An 18,625-nucleotide genomic window follows, 5' to 3' on the forward strand; every position below is an offset into this window, starting at 1 on the left:
CCTTACCTGCCGATCTATAAAGTACATCTGCGTAATCTAGCATGGGTAGGATGGTCATCTGAATCAGGGTTAGTTTTGGCAGCTGGGGTGAAAGAGGAGCGATTATGATAGAGGAAACCAAGTCTATATTTATGGATGGCAGCCTGTTCAGAATGTCGCTCAACAGTTGAGGGATACTGATACATTGATTGTAAATGACGTGGATTTTGTGGTGTTTATTACGCTGCTCAAACAAACAAGAAGTTGTAGAGGGGACATAATTGTAGGTGCGGCTGAAAGGTTGTTGGGTCTGCAGGAATTAACAGCTGAAGCATTGCAGAGAAAACTGAATGAAGATGTTTCCCCCACATAAAAAAAACATCCCCCTGTCAGTGTATATTTTTATTTATTTGTTCAACTTTGTTTGATATTATTTACTACCCATAACAGTAGGTGGCTTATTGCACGTAAAATGTGTGTCAACGTCATTAAACTATAGAATAAGAGAACATTGTCAAAGTGTTTTATTTATTTTTATAACCCAAGATAAACCACAACCTGTCATTTACAATGGGCGCAAATGAATCATACTGGGCAAAACAATCAAGGAGGCGGGCAGAGCCATGCACGACCTAGCGACATCTTATTGGCGCGATCTTATTGGCGCATATATTTGCATTTGCCATTAGGGAACGCCTATTTTAAAGTGAACGCCTATTTTAAAGTGAACTCAATTTGCCTTTGCACTCCTAAACGGCGTCATTTTTTAAAACAATTTTGGCAAAGGGTAAAGTCTACAAAACTTTGTCCACTGTTCATAACATATTTTAGTTTTGGGAAGAGAAACTCTATTGAGCTCAAATGTGTCATCGATGAGAAAATGTGCAGAATGTTGGCCAAAATCCATCTCGATCTATCTTCTCCCACTGGGCTTCCTCATCCCCATTTGTGGTTGTGAGTGGAAATACCAACCGGATGCTTCAGATTTATACATCCTGTGAAGCATCTGGCTCATTGATTTTGTTTACCACGTACCCGCCGCTAAGCATCTTGGGAAGAAGAAGGTGCTGAAGACCAACAACCATTTTTCATGTGAAATGTGCAAGTACTCGAATTGTTTGCAAAACCTATTTAGCAAACAGATTATCATCGGGAATCTCCTACATCTTTTTTAAATTGTGAGTTAATATGCTTCTGTACAGTTGTGTTACTGTTTGTTCTTGAGCTAACTAGATGGTTCGTTTTAAATCGAAACGTTAGGTCATTCGCTAGCTAGCTAACGTTAGCCATAACGTAACTTTAGCAATGATAGAGTACTGTCTTATGAGTCACCATATAGCTTCTGCTTCTAGCAGACATGCCAAATAGCTAGTTAAGTTCGCTGACGTGAAAGTAATAAAAATGTTCTCTTCCCCCCCAATCTTTGATAGTCGTGACGACCATTGAAATGGGAGCTGATAAGCGGTGAGTAACAAATTGACATAACAATATAACGTTAGTGAACTGCACTGAGTTCGGAACACAAGCGTTACATTATAGGAAAAATCCACCCAAAACCACGCATTCCTATTTACAGTGTTATATAACACTGAATATATATATATATATATATATATATATATATATATATTTTTTTTTTTTTTTTTTTCGTTTTTTTCATTTATAATAAGGTTGGTAACAACATGTGGTTGAGAGCTTTGGGCCATTAATTGAAAGGTCGCTGGTTCGAATCCCTGGGCTAACTAGGTGAAACCTCTGTAGTACCCTTGAGCAAGGCACTTAAAAGCGACTTAAGCTTTTGAACCTTAACAAGGCGACACTCCATCTTTAACCCCCTCCTCCACATTTACTGGATTGGTTGAGCAGTGCAGAGGAGAATCTACCCTGACAGTTTTTTTTTCCTGTCAAGACCAATATGTGGGGGGATCTAGGTTCAGGTTTTCCTTTGACGCCTACTTTGTTTGGTTAGTGTAAAAAAGCGTTTTGGTAGGGTCTGTATCTTCTGGCAAGTAGCTCGCTAACTAGCTATAACATTTATAACACCAGGTATTGCTTACATTACCATTCCACCTTTACTCGCACTACAGAGTAAACAACTCTCCCTCCTTAAAAATGCAATGAAAGACATCTGGTAGGGATGTGCATCTTTCCCTTTCAACATGAATTGATACATATCTAGATAGCCGCTCCGATACACTATGTTTTTGTTTAAAAGGATTCAGTGCGTTTGTTTGATTAGAGAAATAAATCGATGCAATTTGGTGCGATATGATTTGGTGCCCCAACATTTGTTGCATAAACACATTCATTTTCCATTCTAAATTCAAATCTGATGCTGATGGAGTTCATGAGTTGAGCCTCTGAGCTGACTTCTGTGCATGTGTGTAAATGATATGTCTTATCAGTGGTGTAAAATAATTCAGTAAAAATACTTTAAAGTACTACTTAAGCTGTTTTTTGGGGGTATCTGTACTATACTATTTATATTTGACTACTTTTACTTCACTACATTCCTAAAGAAAATAATGAACTTTTTACTCCATACATTTCCCTGACACCCAAAAGTACTTGTTACACTTTGAATGCTTAGCAGGACAGGAAAATGCTCCTATTCACGCACTTGTCGAACATCCTTGGTATCTCTAATGCCTCTATACTGCCGGACTCACTAAACACACATGCTTCATTTGTAAATTAGTGTTGGAGTGTGCCCCAGGCTCTGTGAAAATGGTGGCATCTGGTTTGCTTAATATAAGGAATTTTCAATTATTTATACATTTACTTTCAATACTTAAGTATCTTTAAAACCAAATACTTTTAGACATTCAAGTAGTATTTTACTGGGTGACTTTCACTTGAGTATTTCTTTTAAAATTATTAAGCTATCTTTTAACCAAGTATGACAACTGGGTTGTTTTTCCACCACTGACATCTATGGTGTATGTAGGCACCTGAGCTGAGCGATAAGATAAACTGGGCATCTACCCCACCCTCCCCCCGCACACACACTTTTCATCTGAAATCACCATCACCCACTAATACATTTTTTTTTTTCAGATTAATAGTGTTAGTAATGTATCAATATTTATCTTTAAAAAATAGCTATGACATTGCCAATGAATATGTAGCATGACTTTGGATTTCACTCCGGTCTCATAATTGAATTGTTTCGACCGTTTGGATGTTTTGCGTGTAGCAACAGTGATTTCAGTCCTCTTTATGAAATGATCAACTTTACCCTATCTAAAAAAGGACCATATATACTGATTGTTTAAAGCAAAATTATTGCTCATGGTGGTCCTCCAATAATCGGTATCGGTGTTGAAAAATCATAATCGGTCGATATCTAATCCTAACATTGTGCAAGCAGCCATTTGACAAACATTTGAATGCAAGAATAGGCCTACCTCCCCTTGGCTAGTGCGCACAGTGCGCAGTTTGACTAGGCTGATATAGCCTGGGTTTGTTCGGCATCCAAAATGACTTGTAGATCAACGATTGTCAACATAATGACATGCTCAGTTCAACACTGAAGATGAGGTGTTTTCGGAAGGTAGAAAGTAAGTCATTTTTGGAGAATGAAAAAAATGCTAGTGAACTGGCGATTCGTAACATTTTTAATTGATTTTCTGACCGATGCCTGCTACATTTGGATCTGTTTTGGGTCCTGCGGACTGATGCACTCATTTCTTAATCATTTGAACCGGGGACCAATGCATATCGGTGACTCTTTACATCCCTAGCATCTGGCAGAAGTAAATTCATCCATAAAAACGAATGAATTTGATGTAATGGTCAAGCCCATTCAAAACACCAGGGACATGAACACTGAAGTATGATGTAGGAATGTGTGACTTGCACAGGATATAAACTGGTTAGGGCGTTAGGCAGAGTTTCAGTGGCATTCACAGTATAAAGAAGCAGAGTGGCTTGCAAGATAACAGACTAAATCCCACACAACAATGCAATAGTAGATTTGTTTCTGCTTGAAAAAAACATAATTGTAAGGGTTATGTTAAAATTGTAAATCATAGTACTTGGAGGTTATCTTGAGCCATGTAATTACATTGGAAACCATTTTGTTATTCCTTGAGTGTGTCAAAATTAGATCTGCTTTTGACTGTGTCTATGCCTGTGTGCGCACAGGGTGAGTCGCACAGAGCGTAGCGGCAGATACGGCGGCAACAATCAGGGCCGGGGTGAGAGGCGAGAGCGAGGAGACCAGGAACGAGAGCACGTCACGCGACGCTGGGGTGAAGAGAGACGCATCGAACGCTACGATGGAGGGGAACACCGGGGGAACAGAGCCAGTCCAGAGGTATGTGCTCTGAGTCACTGGGCGTCTGACATGACTTGGCAAGGGAGTGCAGCCAAAACCAATCTTGTTGACGACTAGGAGAATACACTGATCCACGCTGTTTTATCCGCGCCAGCAGAGAGACAGGAAGCGGCGGAACAACGATGGAGCTGAAGAAGGCTACCACTCTGATGGAGACTACCCGGAGCAGGACTACAGGGGGGAGCCAGGGGAGGAGAAGGAGAGTAAAACCATCATGCTCCGGGGCCTGTCTCTTCACGTCACAGAGGGAGACGTAAGTTTCTCTCTCTCTGCTTTAGACCCACCACCGGGTCAGTAATGTGGTTTGTGCAAAGAAGAGTAGACTATACAGTGAAACTGAAGGAGACGTTAGCAACTGTATAATGTCAACTGAAGCGTGTTGCGGAACTGAGGGCAACGGATTTAAATGTTCTTGTGCCTTCCAGGTCCGAGCTGCCCTGGACCAGCTGGAGGGACCCCAGCCAATAGATGTCCGGTTGATGAAGAAGAGGACAGGTGAGACCCAGGCGTTCCTCGGAGTCCCTCCTTTCCCCCGCCATCTTTGACCACAGGGCCAATCTGCTTCAATTGGCTTCAGTTTTGCCATAGCAACATTAAAAAAAAATCTGAAATCGTTATGAATTAATGTCAAAAGCGAAGAAACAATCTTTTACGTTCTGTTTAGATGTGGAGTGAAAAGGTAAGTAAGAGCATCAGCCAGTCAAGCGCTGTTTCAAATGAAAGAATAAAATAATGCATATAGGCACACTGAGGGTGCACGTTCCAGTGTCATCCTGCAGGATTTCTTGCTATGGCAAAACCCAAAATGAAGGGCCCACTGTTTGCCATATTGGGTCCTGAAGCAGTTTGTGACAGAGTTTGAATGTTGTGCCCATGGACTCTGACTAACACTCCTCCCGTCTATATTTGAATGCTGTCTCTAGGTATAAGCAGAGGTTTCGCCTTCGTGGAGTTTTATCACTTGCAAGATGCTACCCGATGGATGGAGACCAATCAGGTTGCTTCACAATCGCCAAGTCTAGTTTTTACCTTGGAGATCTGGGAGAGAAAAAAAAAGAGAACCAAATGGCAACCAAAGTGAACTGAATAAGAACAAAAAATGATTTGAAGGAAATGTGGATTTAAGTTGTAATTTAGTTGGAGAATACTATATTGTAATCTTAATATGGTATCCATAAAGACTGCATGGTTTTAGGGGTTTAATTAACCTTTCACTGATAATTCTTTAATCTCACCGCCCCTCCCCCCATATTTTCAGGGTGTAAGACTAAGGTTTTAAGACGTTCGACGTCAATAGAATTGAGCCATGTAGCCTAATTTAACGGAAACTTACCTTAAAACACTTTGAGATTATAGTACCATGCAATCCGACTGGTAAGATAACTCAGGAAGACATTTTTCTGATAAAAGATAGTCATAGGCCATCGGGGAAAATAAGGAATTCTGGCTCCTAGCCTACTGTCCTCCAAATTTGAGCACTTACTTGTCAGTTGATGTTTTTTTTTCTTTTTAGTGATTGATTCATGCTGTACTTCTTAGCAAATTTAATTTGTCTGTTGGAAGCACATCCCTGGTTCTAGGGAAGCCGATCAAAGTATCTCTATCATGTTAGCATACACTCTGCTCCGGCTCAGTCTGGACACTCGGGTCCCAAACACCTTAAGAACCCTCTGTACACAAGCTCACATACACATCCTTCCGTCTGTCTTTGACACAAGCGCCAACCGGGGGTCCCTTTCCCCCTTCCCTCCTTGCCAACACTGCTTGTATTTTGGGTGCAGCTAGAGTGAGACCTGCACCAGCCAAGAAACCTTGAAATGACCAACATTTTGTCCCCCCTCTTACAGAAACTCCTGGTCATCCAAGGCAAGAGTGTGGCCATGCACTACAGCAACCCCCGGCACAAGTTTGAAGACTGGCTCTGCAACACTGTAAGTTTCTGCTGTGGCTTGACTCCATATCCCACATCCATATCCCCTGCCTACACTGTTTCCCCCTTCCACTTCTATCTGAAAGCTGTAGTGACAATGTTAGGCAATCAATTGTTATCTTATAGTCCAGAATGAGCTCCTGCCAAATGACTTTGAGCACATTGTTAGGTGTAGGAATGCCTGATTGCATTAGTTGCCAGTGTGAGCGTTTGGCTCAGGTAAGCACCCGATGCTGCACTGCTTTTAGTTTGCTATTCATCTGAGGCAGCGGTGTCCTGGACCTAAGTAGCTGTATTTTCAATAAAAAATGTGACCGGTTGCTTGCAGTGCGGCCTGTACAATTTCCGGAGGAGGCTGAAGTGCTTCAGGTGCGGAGCATCCAAAGCTGGTAAGTAGTTCCTGAATCAGGAAGCCACTGCTTGCACCCATCTGGATGGCCTGAGACAATGCCATGGGACTACGCGCAGGCGCAATAGAGAATACAGATACAGGGCTCTACAGTGCGACCATCCTACTCTCATATGTGCCAAAATATTTTGATGTGTGACCTGGAATAAAAAAATATATATTTGTCATTGTGCTACTAAATTTCTTTGCGTGCGCCTACATTTTTAAACTTAGAGCACATGTGCTCCTTGTTAAAAAAAATAAAACATGTCCACGTAGAGCCCTGACTAATCATATTTCTTAGTATTGTGAACAAACCAGATTTAGCTGAAAACGTACGTGAGAATTGACAGGTGGAATAGCGAGGATGTCAAATCCCTGTGGAGCAGAAACATTTTCTAACTCATGTCCTGGCATTTGTCATGGGTACTGAGGGCGAGGTGACGCTAATGCCCTCCTCTCATTCTTCCTGCTTTTCCCAACAGAGTGTGAAACCAACACCACTGGAGTCCGAGAGACCCAGCAGAGCGGAGACTACTACGGCGACAGTGAGTACCCCTCCGCCGTCATGAAAATAAGTCCTGTCAGATGACCTGGGGGGGTCTGAGCCAATGGGATCATTTATACTGAATGTGTGTGTCCTCTCCAGCGATCATCCTTAGGAACATCGCCCCCCTTACCACTGTGGAGGCCATCATGACTGCCCTGGCCCCCTACGCCAACCTGTCAACCAGCAACATCCGTCTCATCAAGGACAAACAGACGGGCCAGAACAGAGGCTTCACCTTCGTACAGCTTTCCTCCCCTCTGGTATGACAGTCTTCCAGCAGAGCTCTCTCTCAAAAAAAAGTTTCTTTACAGAGCGACCTCTGTCTCTTCAGTGACGTTCGTCTTTTTCGATTGTTAATGGTCAACTGGTGCTTCTCATCCTTGGCTTGATTTAGTGGAGTCTGTATGAACTTATCTCTGTCAGTGAAATGCGTGTGTTTAGTCTTAAGTACTTTGTTGTTTCTGCATCACAGGAGGCTTCTCAGCTCCTAACTATCTTACAAGGACTGCAGCCCCCTCTCAAGCTGGATGGGAAGACCATCGGTGTGGACTATGCCAAGAGTGCCAGGAAGTGAGTGTCCCGTCACAGCGGTGTCCGTGGTTAGGTTTAAGAGGTGTCAATGGTTAGGGTTATAGTGTTCTCAGCATAATTCCAGTGGAGGATGTCCTCAAGAGGGCATAGGGATGGAGATGTCTCCCTAATCTCTACTCTCCTTGGTCTCTTCAGGGATCTCTTGCTCCCAGACTGTAACCGGATCAGTGCCTTCTCTGTGGCCAGCACAGCCATCGCTGCTGCCCAGTGGTCCTCCAGCCAGGTAACGCACACAAACACACATCTCCTCAGTCACCGGTGACGTTTTCCCGATGCAACTTCTAACCGTCAGTGTGTTCCTTCCAAGCCACAGCAGGGTGCTGAAGGACAGCTGTCGGAGTACAGCTACCTAGAGGAGGGCTACGTTCCCTACACACAGGTACGGTGATGGTTACCCCAGTCTGTAAATACCTGGGATGCATTGCAGACGCTGCCGCTTCAATGTGTGTGACTGACTGTGCCCTGCTGTGTCGATAGGACTACCAGGCCTACTACCAGCAGGCAGCAGGAGACCTCTCCCAGGGGAACGGAATACTGGGAGGTGAGAGGCAACGTTTGCATTCAGTGTCCATGCCTTTTTTTTAACAGCCTTCTGGTTTGAGGAGAACAGGTGTAATTAAGCCTGGGTGTCTTTTCACAGCGGCCCCAGCTGCTACAGGAGTGGTGATCTCACAGGTTGCACAGGTCTACCAACCCCGACTTATCAGTCACACTGCCACACAGGTGAGTCTCTGTCTTTTAACCGATGGGGCTGGCAATACACACACCGTTGCCTTTACTGCACCACGGACAGTATGCTTGCCCTAAAGATTCCCCACAATGGCCAATTGTCTCTGCAGGCACTGCAATTGGCCCAACAACTGGAAGCAAAACAGACCGGAGTTCACTCTGCAGCTGCAACCATTACAGCGCCGGTTTCCACAGCAACAGCGACACTCTCTGGACTGGCCACAGACACTGGTAGGAGCCTCCCTCTCCTGACTTAACTGTCTCTGCAAGTTCCAGTGCAGAATGAAACATAAAAACTTAGTGGAATGCTTTCAGATGTAAAATGATCTACTCTATTCAAGCCAGGTTTTTGATTGTTTGTAATCTTCCATGCTCTTGTCTTCATCCCCAGCTGTTCCCGACACCTCCACCTACCAGTATGACGAGTCCTCTGGCTACTACTTCGACCCTGAAACTGGCCTCTACTACGACCCAAATACCCATGTAAGTACCCAGACACCGCTCAATGTTTTCTGTTGCCATTTTGAATGGTTCCACCATACCTCATGAGTTGATTGAAAGGGGTATGTGGGTGTATGTGTTTTTGACAGTTATCTTCTCTCCTCCAGTACTACTATAATTCCCAAACACAGCAGTACCTGTACTGGGACAGCGAGAAGCAGACTTACGTCCCTGCCTCAGCCGCCGACCAAACTGAGCAGACGGCAAACGCAGCAGCAGCTAGCAAAGAGGCTAAGGAATCCAAGGAGAGGAAACAAGAGAAGCCCAAGAGCAAGACGGCTCAACAGGTACGCAGAGGAGACTGGGATCGCTTCAGATGTCAAGGCGGTACAGCTGTATATGAGAAAACGAGAGGGGGGTGTTGCCGTCTACATTCTGTTGGTATCAGGACAATGTCATGAAACCCTTGTTGCTGTCAAGGGGTGTTGTATTAAAGTGTGTGTAGTTTGACTGAGTTGTCATGCTCTTTCCAGATTGCTAAGGACATGGAGCGCTGGGCGAAGAGTCTGAACAAGCAGAAGGAGAACTTCAAAAGCAGCTTCCAGCCCGTCAGCCAGGAGGAGAGGAAAGAGGCCGCGGCCGCCGACGCAGGCTTCACACTCTTCGAGAAGAAGGTAGCCATTTTATGTCTATCCATGATGGCTAGAATCCTATAGAGCAGGGTTTCCCAAACTCTGTCCTCGGGACCCCAAGGGGTGCACGTTTTTGCCCTAGCATTGCACTGCTGATTCACATCATCAAGCTGTGTAGTGATAGGGCAAAAACCAAAAACGTGCACCCCTTGGGGTCCCAAGGACTGAGTTCAGGGAAATGCTGCTTTAGAGGACTCATCCAGTGCCACTTTTGACTTGATGGTGTCAGATTGATGAGGTGACTTGATGGCAGTGACTAGTGTTGTGACTTTGTAGCAGGCTGGAAGCTTGGAAATGCTCATGTCAGAAGCAGTGCAGCGCCCAGAGGAGCAGGCCCCAACCAACTCAGCCAAGGTAAGCTATTGATACTAGACTCAAATGTAAGCTCTGAAATGACAGATCATACATTTTTATCTTCCAGTCTTGTATGGTACCTACTTGGTTGGATGGTAAACTCTGGTTGTGTCCTTCCCCAGGTTGGTCTGGTGGCAGCCTACAGTGGGGACAGTGACCCAGAGGAGGGGGGTGCAGCAGAGCCGGAGCGCGATGGTGGTGAGCAGGGCCAGGATCAGCTGACAGACTGGAAGAAGATGGCCTGCCTGCTGTGTAGGAGACAGTTCCCCAATAAGGACGGCCTGGTGCGCCACCAGCAGCTCTCTGACCTTCACAAGGTGCTCATCTCTGACGCCCAGGAAGAACCCCACTTTAGTCTACTCACTAAAATGTTATGAAAATGAACATCTATTATGTGAACCTTGGAGCTTGTTTTATATATGAATTCAGTGTGAAGGGGTCTTAATCTTTACTTGTCGTCTTTCCCCAGCAAAACCTGGAGGTCCACCGCAGATCTAAGCTGAGTGAGGCTGAGCTGGAAGAGCTGGAGAGGAAAGAGACCGAGGTGAGACTCGGACATAAAGACTGTTGGTCTAATGTTACTGATTGACTTTTGGTTAATAGAAACCCTGTTGTCAGGTTTGTTTCTACATTAATTTCCTATTTCCGTCCCTGTGAACAGATGAAGTACAGAGACCGGGCTGCGGAGAGGAGAGAGAAATACGGCATCCCTGAACCCCCAGCACCCAAAAAGAAGAAATTCACAGCACAGCCAGCACCAGTCGTGTATGCTGCTACTGTGCTATAATCATGCTTATTCTTATTATCATTGTTACCCAATCATTTGTATATATTTTATTGTGTAAGAATTTTAAGATGGGCACATTCTTTCCCCACCCCCCTTTTTTTGCTGTGGCAATAGTATTTTGTCGGCATGTTATAAATGTATACTGATTTTCTGTGATTCTAGATTGTAACAATGATTGTGTTGTCATTTCCCACTTCTCTGCAGTAACTATGAGCAACCCACCAAAGACGGTCTGAACAGTGACAACATTGGGAACAAGATGCTGCAGGCCATGGGATGGCAGGAAGGCAGAGGTCTGGGCCGCAACCAGCAGGGCATCACTGCTCCTATTGAGGTGAATCTCATCCAGTTAAAATAATTGAATAGTGCTGCTTCAACCCAAAAGCAAAACCTGTGAAGATATCTTTCATATACAACGAAGTCTGTTAAATTTTCTTGTTTAAGTGCAGAACTACGTTGTAGTGGTAACACTCTCCTTCACATATGCACCTGAGACCAGGGTTAAATTTTTGGGTACACTCTAACCACTTTCTCCCTCTTGCCTGTCTCCCCACCTAATCATTTATTCATATATTTTATTTATGATATATCTATTTTCTTTTTTAAATATTCCAGTGTTGAATGGCTTTACTTATCTCAGACCTGCTGTCACCTCCCTACAGGCCCAGCTGAGGGCGAAGGGAGCTGGTCTGGGAACCAAAGGCAGCAGCTACGGCCTGTCTGCCTCAGACACTTACAAAGACGCTGTCCGCAAAGCCATGTTTGCCCGCTTCACTGAAATGGAGTGATTTGTCATATACGTGCCTCCCAAGAACAACCATACCCTACTGACCTGGTGCTATGTTCCCTGGGTTTCTGTGTGGGGGAAATCACTGTCCCCGGGCATCTTAACATCTCTCCCTACATTCATCCATAAACTGACGCCTTGAGATAAAGGGATTGTAATGGCAACATGGGGAAGTTGCAGAGATTACATGCTTTATTAAGGGGGATTGGAGGGAAGGCCTTCCTTTGCTAAAAAGATGTGCGTTTCTTTGGATGAATTTCTGAGTGCAGTCACGTTGTCATCAGTCTGCTAGAGAATAGGAAAACGGAGAAAGGACTTGTCTATTGGAGAAATGTGAAACTATGAATTATGTAGGTTATGATTTGTATATATTTTATTGTGTAAGAATTTGAAGATGGGCACATTCTTTCCCCACCCCCCCCTTTTTGCTGTGGAAATAGTATTTTGTTGGCATGTTATAAATGTACAGTTTGTATGGTATGCATTCTCATTTTGTACAGAAAATATTAAATGAGATTGATCAACCAATTCATGTGGACTTCATTGTGAATGCTGAGCATAATTCCATGACTTGTACAATCTCTAGGTTAACAAGCTGTTCAATTGCAGACTTTGCTTTAGCTCGCCCTCATACCAAACTTGGGTGTCGGTCAGTAAAAAAAAAACATTGAGAAACTCAGGTTTATAGTTTGTGTGGGCTCTTCAGTCTACCACCATCTTGGGTCGAACTTCTGAAGCTAGGCCCCTTCATTTGATTTCAACCTAAAGTAAATGTTTTGCAGATGCAGTCGACCCCTCTCCCTGAGTTTCCTCCCACAGGCATGGCCATTCTACCAGAATTAAGATGTAGAGTACTGCAGACTACCGGCTACCCCTTTGCCATTAGGACCTCCCTGGTGTCTCACTGTACGAGGTAAGCGACCCAGTGGAGCTAATTTACGATGTTTAGCATTGTTGAAAGGATGTGTTTCATTACAGCTCCCTTTTTATTCTTCTGGATCTGACTAGATAGTTGTATTTGCTTATATCAAGTGGTAATCGTTTCGATCGAAGGCAACGTTGAATTAATTACGAACTGTGCTCTTGTTGTAATCCTGTTTTTGACCGTCGGAATCGTCTTCTAAATAAGAGAACCATGTCTCCTTGTATGCAAAATAATATAACAATTTTGGAAAAGTTGTCTGACAACTGTCTTACAGTAGTGATCTATAGTGGTAGCGTTCCATAGCGGTCTCACGTTTTCTAATAGTTTGCAGATTTGCTTAATGAAGTTGTCATTAGTTGAAGCACATAGAACTGGTTCAGTTACTGATAAACTAAAGCCAAGTCACAATGCACTAGAAATGTGCAAGGAGCTGCTGGGGATGCTATTTAATATTAAAAATGTTAAAACATTTTTGCAAGGAGCTGTCTGGTAGGCATGTAATACCATTGACAGCTGTTACAAATAACCATCCCACAATAAGGAAGTGGGAGCTTAAGGTTCAGGGTCCCCCACACGATCTCCTCCTCAGCCCACTACTTTGGTGTGCAGGACCCACAAAAGCAAACCAACATTCATTTCCCCCCCAAAAATCAAAAAGACAAGCAGGAATTACATTAAAATGCATGCATACATACTAAAAACAACTAGATTTGTCATATGGCTGGCGATCAGGAGCACCTTTCCTTGTATATGAAAATCTGGCCCATACCTCTTAACACGAGTTACTTGGTCCCACTTATCAGTAAAATCTTGAGACCTCTTTCTTTTGCAATCAATCCTAGTGTATAATAGTGTTTGACAGTTATTTTGAAAGAATCCAGTACTAACATTTGTTTTCTGAGTACATTTAAAAAAAATCTAACCTTCCCCAGCAGAATCAAGAGATTGTATATCGTGTTGCATCTGTCCCTTAGTCACCCAATACAACCTTATGTAGAGATAATACAATTGTGTAAAACAGGGAGTAAACACGTTACACATTCTGGTATTGTACATCCTCCACTTCCACATGATGACAATAGCACAAAGGTGATTCTTCGATAATCCATATTTGCAACATCTTGTTAGTAGCCAGAAATGTGGACAATATCTTCAACTGAAACGTTTGGATAGTGGAGTCTGTTTTAGAAATCAAACCAAACTAAATCCCTTTGCAAGGGATGGGAGTATCAAACTGCTATAAGAGTGGAATCTGTTTGGGATGGCAGACAATTTATTTTCCAAAATGAAAATTGTACATGTCTATTGATTTTTCTCTAGTTAATTAACCATCTGTGAGATTTAATGAGGTCTAAAAATAAAGAAGTTTATTTTATTTCCCATAACTTTTTCTTCCCTTCTGTTAGAATTTCTGCAAGTAACTGATTGTAATTATGATTTGTACATAAGTGTACAAAACATTGGGAACACCTGCTCTTTCCATGACATACTAACCAGGTGAAAGCTATGATCCATTATTGATGTCACTTTTAAAAACCTCTCAAATCAGTGTAGATGAAGGGGAAGAGACTGGTTAAAGAAGGATTTTTAATTGAGACATGGATTGTGTGTGCTGTTCAGAGGGGGAATGGGCAAGACAAAAGATTGAAGTGCCTTTGAATGGGGTGGGGTCGTCGGTGCCAGGTGCACCGGTTTGAGTGTTGAAAACCCAGCAGCGTTGCAGTTTTCACACTCAACAGTTTCCTGTGTGTATCAAGAATGTCCATCACCCAAAGGACATCCAGCCAACTTGACACAATTGTAGGAAGCATTGGAGTTAACATGGGCCAGAATCCCTGTGGAATGCTTTTGACGCCTTGTAGTGTCCACGCCCTGACGAATTGAGTCTGTTCTGAGAGCAAAAGGGGTGCAAACTCAATATTAGGAAGGTGTTCCTAATGTTTTGTACAATGTGTAGTATCCCCATACATTGTGCATTGTGTGTTTTTAAATCAAATAAAATTCCCATTACTATCAATGATTTAAAAAAATAAAAAAATAAGGTCCCCTTTTCCAGAAACACTTATCAGTGTATTTGAATTCAACCACATGATTAGGCTCTGAATTTCTGTGGTTTTGGACAGGTCGTTCCAGGTGTGTTATTAGGGAGAGGGGTGGGGGTCAAGATGGACAAAGCTTGAAAGAGGAGTTTACAGGTCAGATGCTGCACCTATCCCTCAGCAGATGGAGATTTTCTCTTATATCAAAGTAACCCAGTAAATAATCTGATCTGTTTCAAATCATTGGCTCTCAATGTAGGTGAATCTTTGTTGGAGTGCACAAATGGTGATTGGTGATTTATTGAAAAGGACGAGACTGCACATCCGACTGTTCTGGACCTTTCTTCTCGACAGCTAAATGTCCCAAAGCTTCTGTGCATGTGTGGGATTCTCTGCTTTACTCAGGCTCTACTCTACTTGTAGAGAACCTCCCGTGTGCATTTCCCACTGTCAATTGTGAATGATACTTTTTTTTGTGAGTTTTACCGGTGAAATGTCCATCTGCATGCCAACTATTTGATCTCAATCAGTTTCATGGGGATATGCTTCTAAAATCGAATAAGAATTGTTTTTGTTTTTTTGTCTTATTTAGTTATGTAGAGTACTATCATTATCTGATCCTGCAGATATTGATAAAGCTTTGATCTATTAAAAGGGCACCGTATGCCAGAGTAGCCTGTTCTCAACGAGTAGAGAATCTCCCACATATGCAGAAGCTTTGGGACTTTTAGCTGCATCCTGGTCTCATGGATTTACATTTACTATGTTACGTCTAGTCTGAGACACTAAAATGAGTGTGATAATTGGGACAGGAGGGTGCTGAGGGTCAAGCTGGCGGCAGGGCCCAGGTGGCAGCTGTTAGTGCTCTGTAGAGAGGTCTGGTGGTGGGGAGCAGCAGGGGGCGGGGTTGCCTCAGACTGGGTCATCCTGCTTGGATCCTGCCGCCTCAGTATTTATACCTGTCGGGTAAAACCAGAGGAGATTAAGAACCACGATCTCCTCTGGTCTTGACCACATGCAGCTCCCAGACAGTTACTGCATGAGGCTCACAGCCTGGGTAGGTCCAGAATCCTGGTGACTGAAGTTAAGTTGCTGCCCCTTGTCATTATCTCTTAATGTTTTCTTAAGTGTCTTAATATCTGGATGTCTCATTTAGTTATTTCATTTGTGACAGTTTTGCATGTATTTGCAAGAAGCCATGGCTTACTCACCAATACAATTGTTTAATAATTGTAAATAGCCTGTCTATTGCATTATTCATTGTTGATCACTAACTACCAATAGATGTTTCTTAGGGCATATGACTGCCATGACTCTTTTTGTGTGAAGATTACCCAATTTGTACAACAGGGAAGCAATGGTATTCCTTAACACTTTTTTGGGATCGGTGTCCCTTCCACGGGACTGTTGAGCTAACGTAGGCTAATGCGATTAGCATGAGGTTGTAAGTAACAAGAACATTTCCCAGGACATAGACATATCTGATATTGGCAGAAAGCTTAAATTCTGCCTCCCGGAAGGCGCAGTGCTCTAAAGGACTGCATCTCAGTGCTAGCTGTGCCACTAAAGAGACTGGGTTTGATCCCAGGTTCTGTCGCAGCTGGCCGCGACAGGGAGGTCCATGGGGTGACGCACAATTGGCCTAGCGTCGTCCGGGTCAGGGAGGGTTTGGCCGGTAGGGATATCCTTGTCTCATCGCGCTAGGTGTACGGTGTTTCCTCCGACACATTGGTGCGGCTGGCTTCCGGGTTGGATGCGCGCTGTGTTAAGCAGTGCAGCTTGGTTGGGTTGTGTTTCGGAGGACGCATGACTCTCGCCCTTCGTCTCTCCCGAGTCCGTACGGGAGTTGTAGTGATGAGACAAGACAGTAATTACTAACAATTGGATACCATGAAAAAGGGGGTAAAAAGAGCTTAAATTCCTGTTAATCTAACTGCACTGTCCAATTTACAGTAGCTATTACAGTGAAAGAATCCATGCTATTGTCTGATTGCGTAGTTTTTCACAAAGTAAATAATGAACAAATTTAGCATATTTGGGCAGTCTTGATACAAAATTTTGAACAGAAATGCGATGGTTCATTCGATCAGTCTAAAACTTTGCACATACACTGCTGTCATCTAGTGGCCAAAATCTAAATTACACCTGGGCTGGAACAACACATTATGGCCTTTCTCTTGCATTTCAATGATGATGGTACCAAAAAAATACAAAATATATTTTTTTGTATTATCTTTTACCAGATCTATTGTTCTATTCTCCTACATTCCTTACACATTTCCATAAACCTCAGTGTTTCCTTTCAAATGGTAACAAGAATATGCATATCCTTGCTTAAGGGCCTGAGTTACAGGCAGTTAGATTTGGGTGTGTCATTTTACACGAAAATGGAAAAAAGGGGCGAATCCCACTAATTTGTATAGTAATTGCCCATTTCAAGGAGGAGTGCAGTGCCAGACAATCATTGTGATTTTGGTGTGTCATCGTGACCGTCAAGGTTGGTCTTTTCACAGGTCATCCTGAGTGTGTGTATGTCGTGAAGACAAACAGTGAGCGAGAGAATTCAATAAGCTACTGACGGTTCTCTATATCAGTCAATGATGGCGTAGAGAAAGACGCTCAGACAAACACACAAGTAACTTAGCTGTTTTCTTTCTCTGTTAAGAACCTCAATTGTTTTTTCTCCATCCCTATTCCAATAGTTACATCAGCAGTTCAGTGAAGGGGATCAAGGCTGCTTGTTTGATCTCACTGCTTGTTTGAGTCACTGTTGTTTTTGGCATCACTCTGTGAATTTGAGAGAGCTTTCAGTTAATACGTGATAGGGCATTTTGATAAGGCATTTACTATTCACATAGGGCCCGATTCAGACTTAGAAAATGTACGCCTTTCCTACGCATTTCTCAGCAGTTGGTATTCAGACTTAGCTTATCCAGGTGTGTAACATGCTTTGCAGGCGTGGTTCCCTTGTGTACTGAAAACCCTCCCACTTGCTGGCCAACTGATTTTATCAGACTCACTAGAATACATAGAGGGAACTGTTTCAGAATATAGAGATCAATGAAAGCAAGACATGCATATTGGTCTCTGTTTCAGCACCAAAGGGGTAGATTTAAAATATAACAAAATAACAAAATTAACAAAATATATTGATGAATCCAAAATGTATGTTTGATTCATCCTAAAAGTTGTCATAGTCAAATTCAATCCATGAAATATTGGGGGTGGAAAAAAGGTAGAGTATAACCCAGGTATTTCAGCAGTGCATTGTACACTACACTATAATTCCAAATGGTAGCACATAGTGACTCTTTCCCACTTAATCCTATTGAAGCACACTGGTTGATGGAGAATGATGTGGCTTTTATAGCCACATCCATATATGTTTTGGATTTACCTTCCAACATAAATTAATGTCAAATTGATATTTATGAGATAAAAATATAGAAATGTACAGTTATCAAACTATATATGAACTACATAATTTTGTTTCAGTAGTTACTAGTTTTGAGCAGTTTGATTAAGTGATAGTTAAGTGTATTGTTACAAACAAAAAAAAGATACCTAGATGAAATATGTATCTAAATTGAAAGAGTGATTTGGTGCACTGAACAAGTGGCCTAAACAACATCAATCAATTATGTGAACTCAGACTTTGAGGTTATCGACAGGTCTAGTCTTTTGGGGTCCTGAGCGAGATTTGGTTGGGGGACCCCCCTCCCCATCTACATTTTACATTTGAGTAATTTAGCAGACACTTGTATCTAGAGTGACATACAGGAGAAATTAGGGTTTTGTGCCTTGCTCAGGACACATTGACCGATTATTCATTGGAGGTCAGGGCTCTTGGGTTCGTGCTGTGTGTTCTCAGTTGTTTTTTGATCATGATAGCTGGCTCGATCAATTCCACCCCTTGACATGGCATGACTGTTAGTGAAAGACATCTATTATTATTCTTTTTTATTAACCCTTCCCTTCGGATGACATCTTTTTATTTTTTTACATCTTTTCTGCTACATATACATAAAGATGAGAACCTTTCCAATGAGTATTATTGATTGACTATGGCATTGCCCAACACTGCTATTTGTAAG

The 18,625-nt window shown here is 42.7% G+C and overlaps 1 protein-coding gene across 6 annotated transcripts; it reads left to right on the plus strand.

Moving 5' to 3' along the window:
* Window positions 1-998: 998 nt before the first annotated feature.
* Window positions 999-12,095, plus strand: LOC112254230 (RNA-binding protein 5-B-like). 6 transcript variants are annotated; one of them, XM_024426583.2, is made up of 25 exons: window positions 999-1,157; window positions 1,410-1,443; window positions 4,126-4,297; window positions 4,413-4,571; window positions 4,744-4,813; window positions 5,242-5,315; window positions 6,166-6,249; window positions 6,577-6,637; window positions 7,122-7,184; window positions 7,286-7,446; window positions 7,659-7,756; window positions 7,913-8,000; window positions 8,085-8,156; window positions 8,255-8,318; window positions 8,418-8,500; window positions 8,617-8,737; window positions 8,898-8,989; window positions 9,115-9,294; window positions 9,481-9,621; window positions 9,916-9,993; window positions 10,116-10,310; window positions 10,463-10,537; window positions 10,655-10,758; window positions 10,985-11,114; window positions 11,443-12,095. In XM_024426583.2, the coding sequence occupies exons 2-25, from the start codon at window positions 1,427-1,429 to the stop codon at window positions 11,566-11,568; spliced, it is 2,508 nt and encodes an 835-aa protein (XP_024282351.1). In that variant the 5' UTR covers window positions 999-1,157; window positions 1,410-1,426; the 3' UTR covers window positions 11,569-12,095. The 6 variants fall into 6 exon arrangements, with proteins under 6 accessions (XP_024282351.1, XP_024282353.1, XP_024282355.1 ...); XM_024426585.2 differs by having other exon boundaries at window positions 9,919-9,993; XM_024426587.2 differs by having other exon boundaries at window positions 8,091-8,156.
* The last annotated feature ends 6,530 nt before the right edge of the window (window positions 12,096-18,625 follow it).

This window comes from Oncorhynchus tshawytscha, linkage group LG07, assembly GCF_018296145.1.
Source record: "Oncorhynchus tshawytscha isolate Ot180627B linkage group LG07, Otsh_v2.0, whole genome shotgun sequence".
In the NCBI taxonomy this organism is placed as follows: Eukaryota; Metazoa; Chordata; class Actinopteri; order Salmoniformes; family Salmonidae; genus Oncorhynchus; species Oncorhynchus tshawytscha.

Bases quoted from the DNA above. Each gene is read 5' to 3' on its own strand.
- LOC112254230 (XM_024426583.2), top strand. The intron at 7,757-7,912 runs GTGAGTGTCCCG...TGGTCTCTTCAG, and splicing joins TATGCCAAGAGTGCCAGGAA to GGATCTCTTGCTCCCAGACT. The intron at 10,311-10,462 runs GTGCTCATCTCT...GTCTTTCCCCAG, and splicing joins AGCTCTCTGACCTTCACAAG to CAAAACCTGGAGGTCCACCG.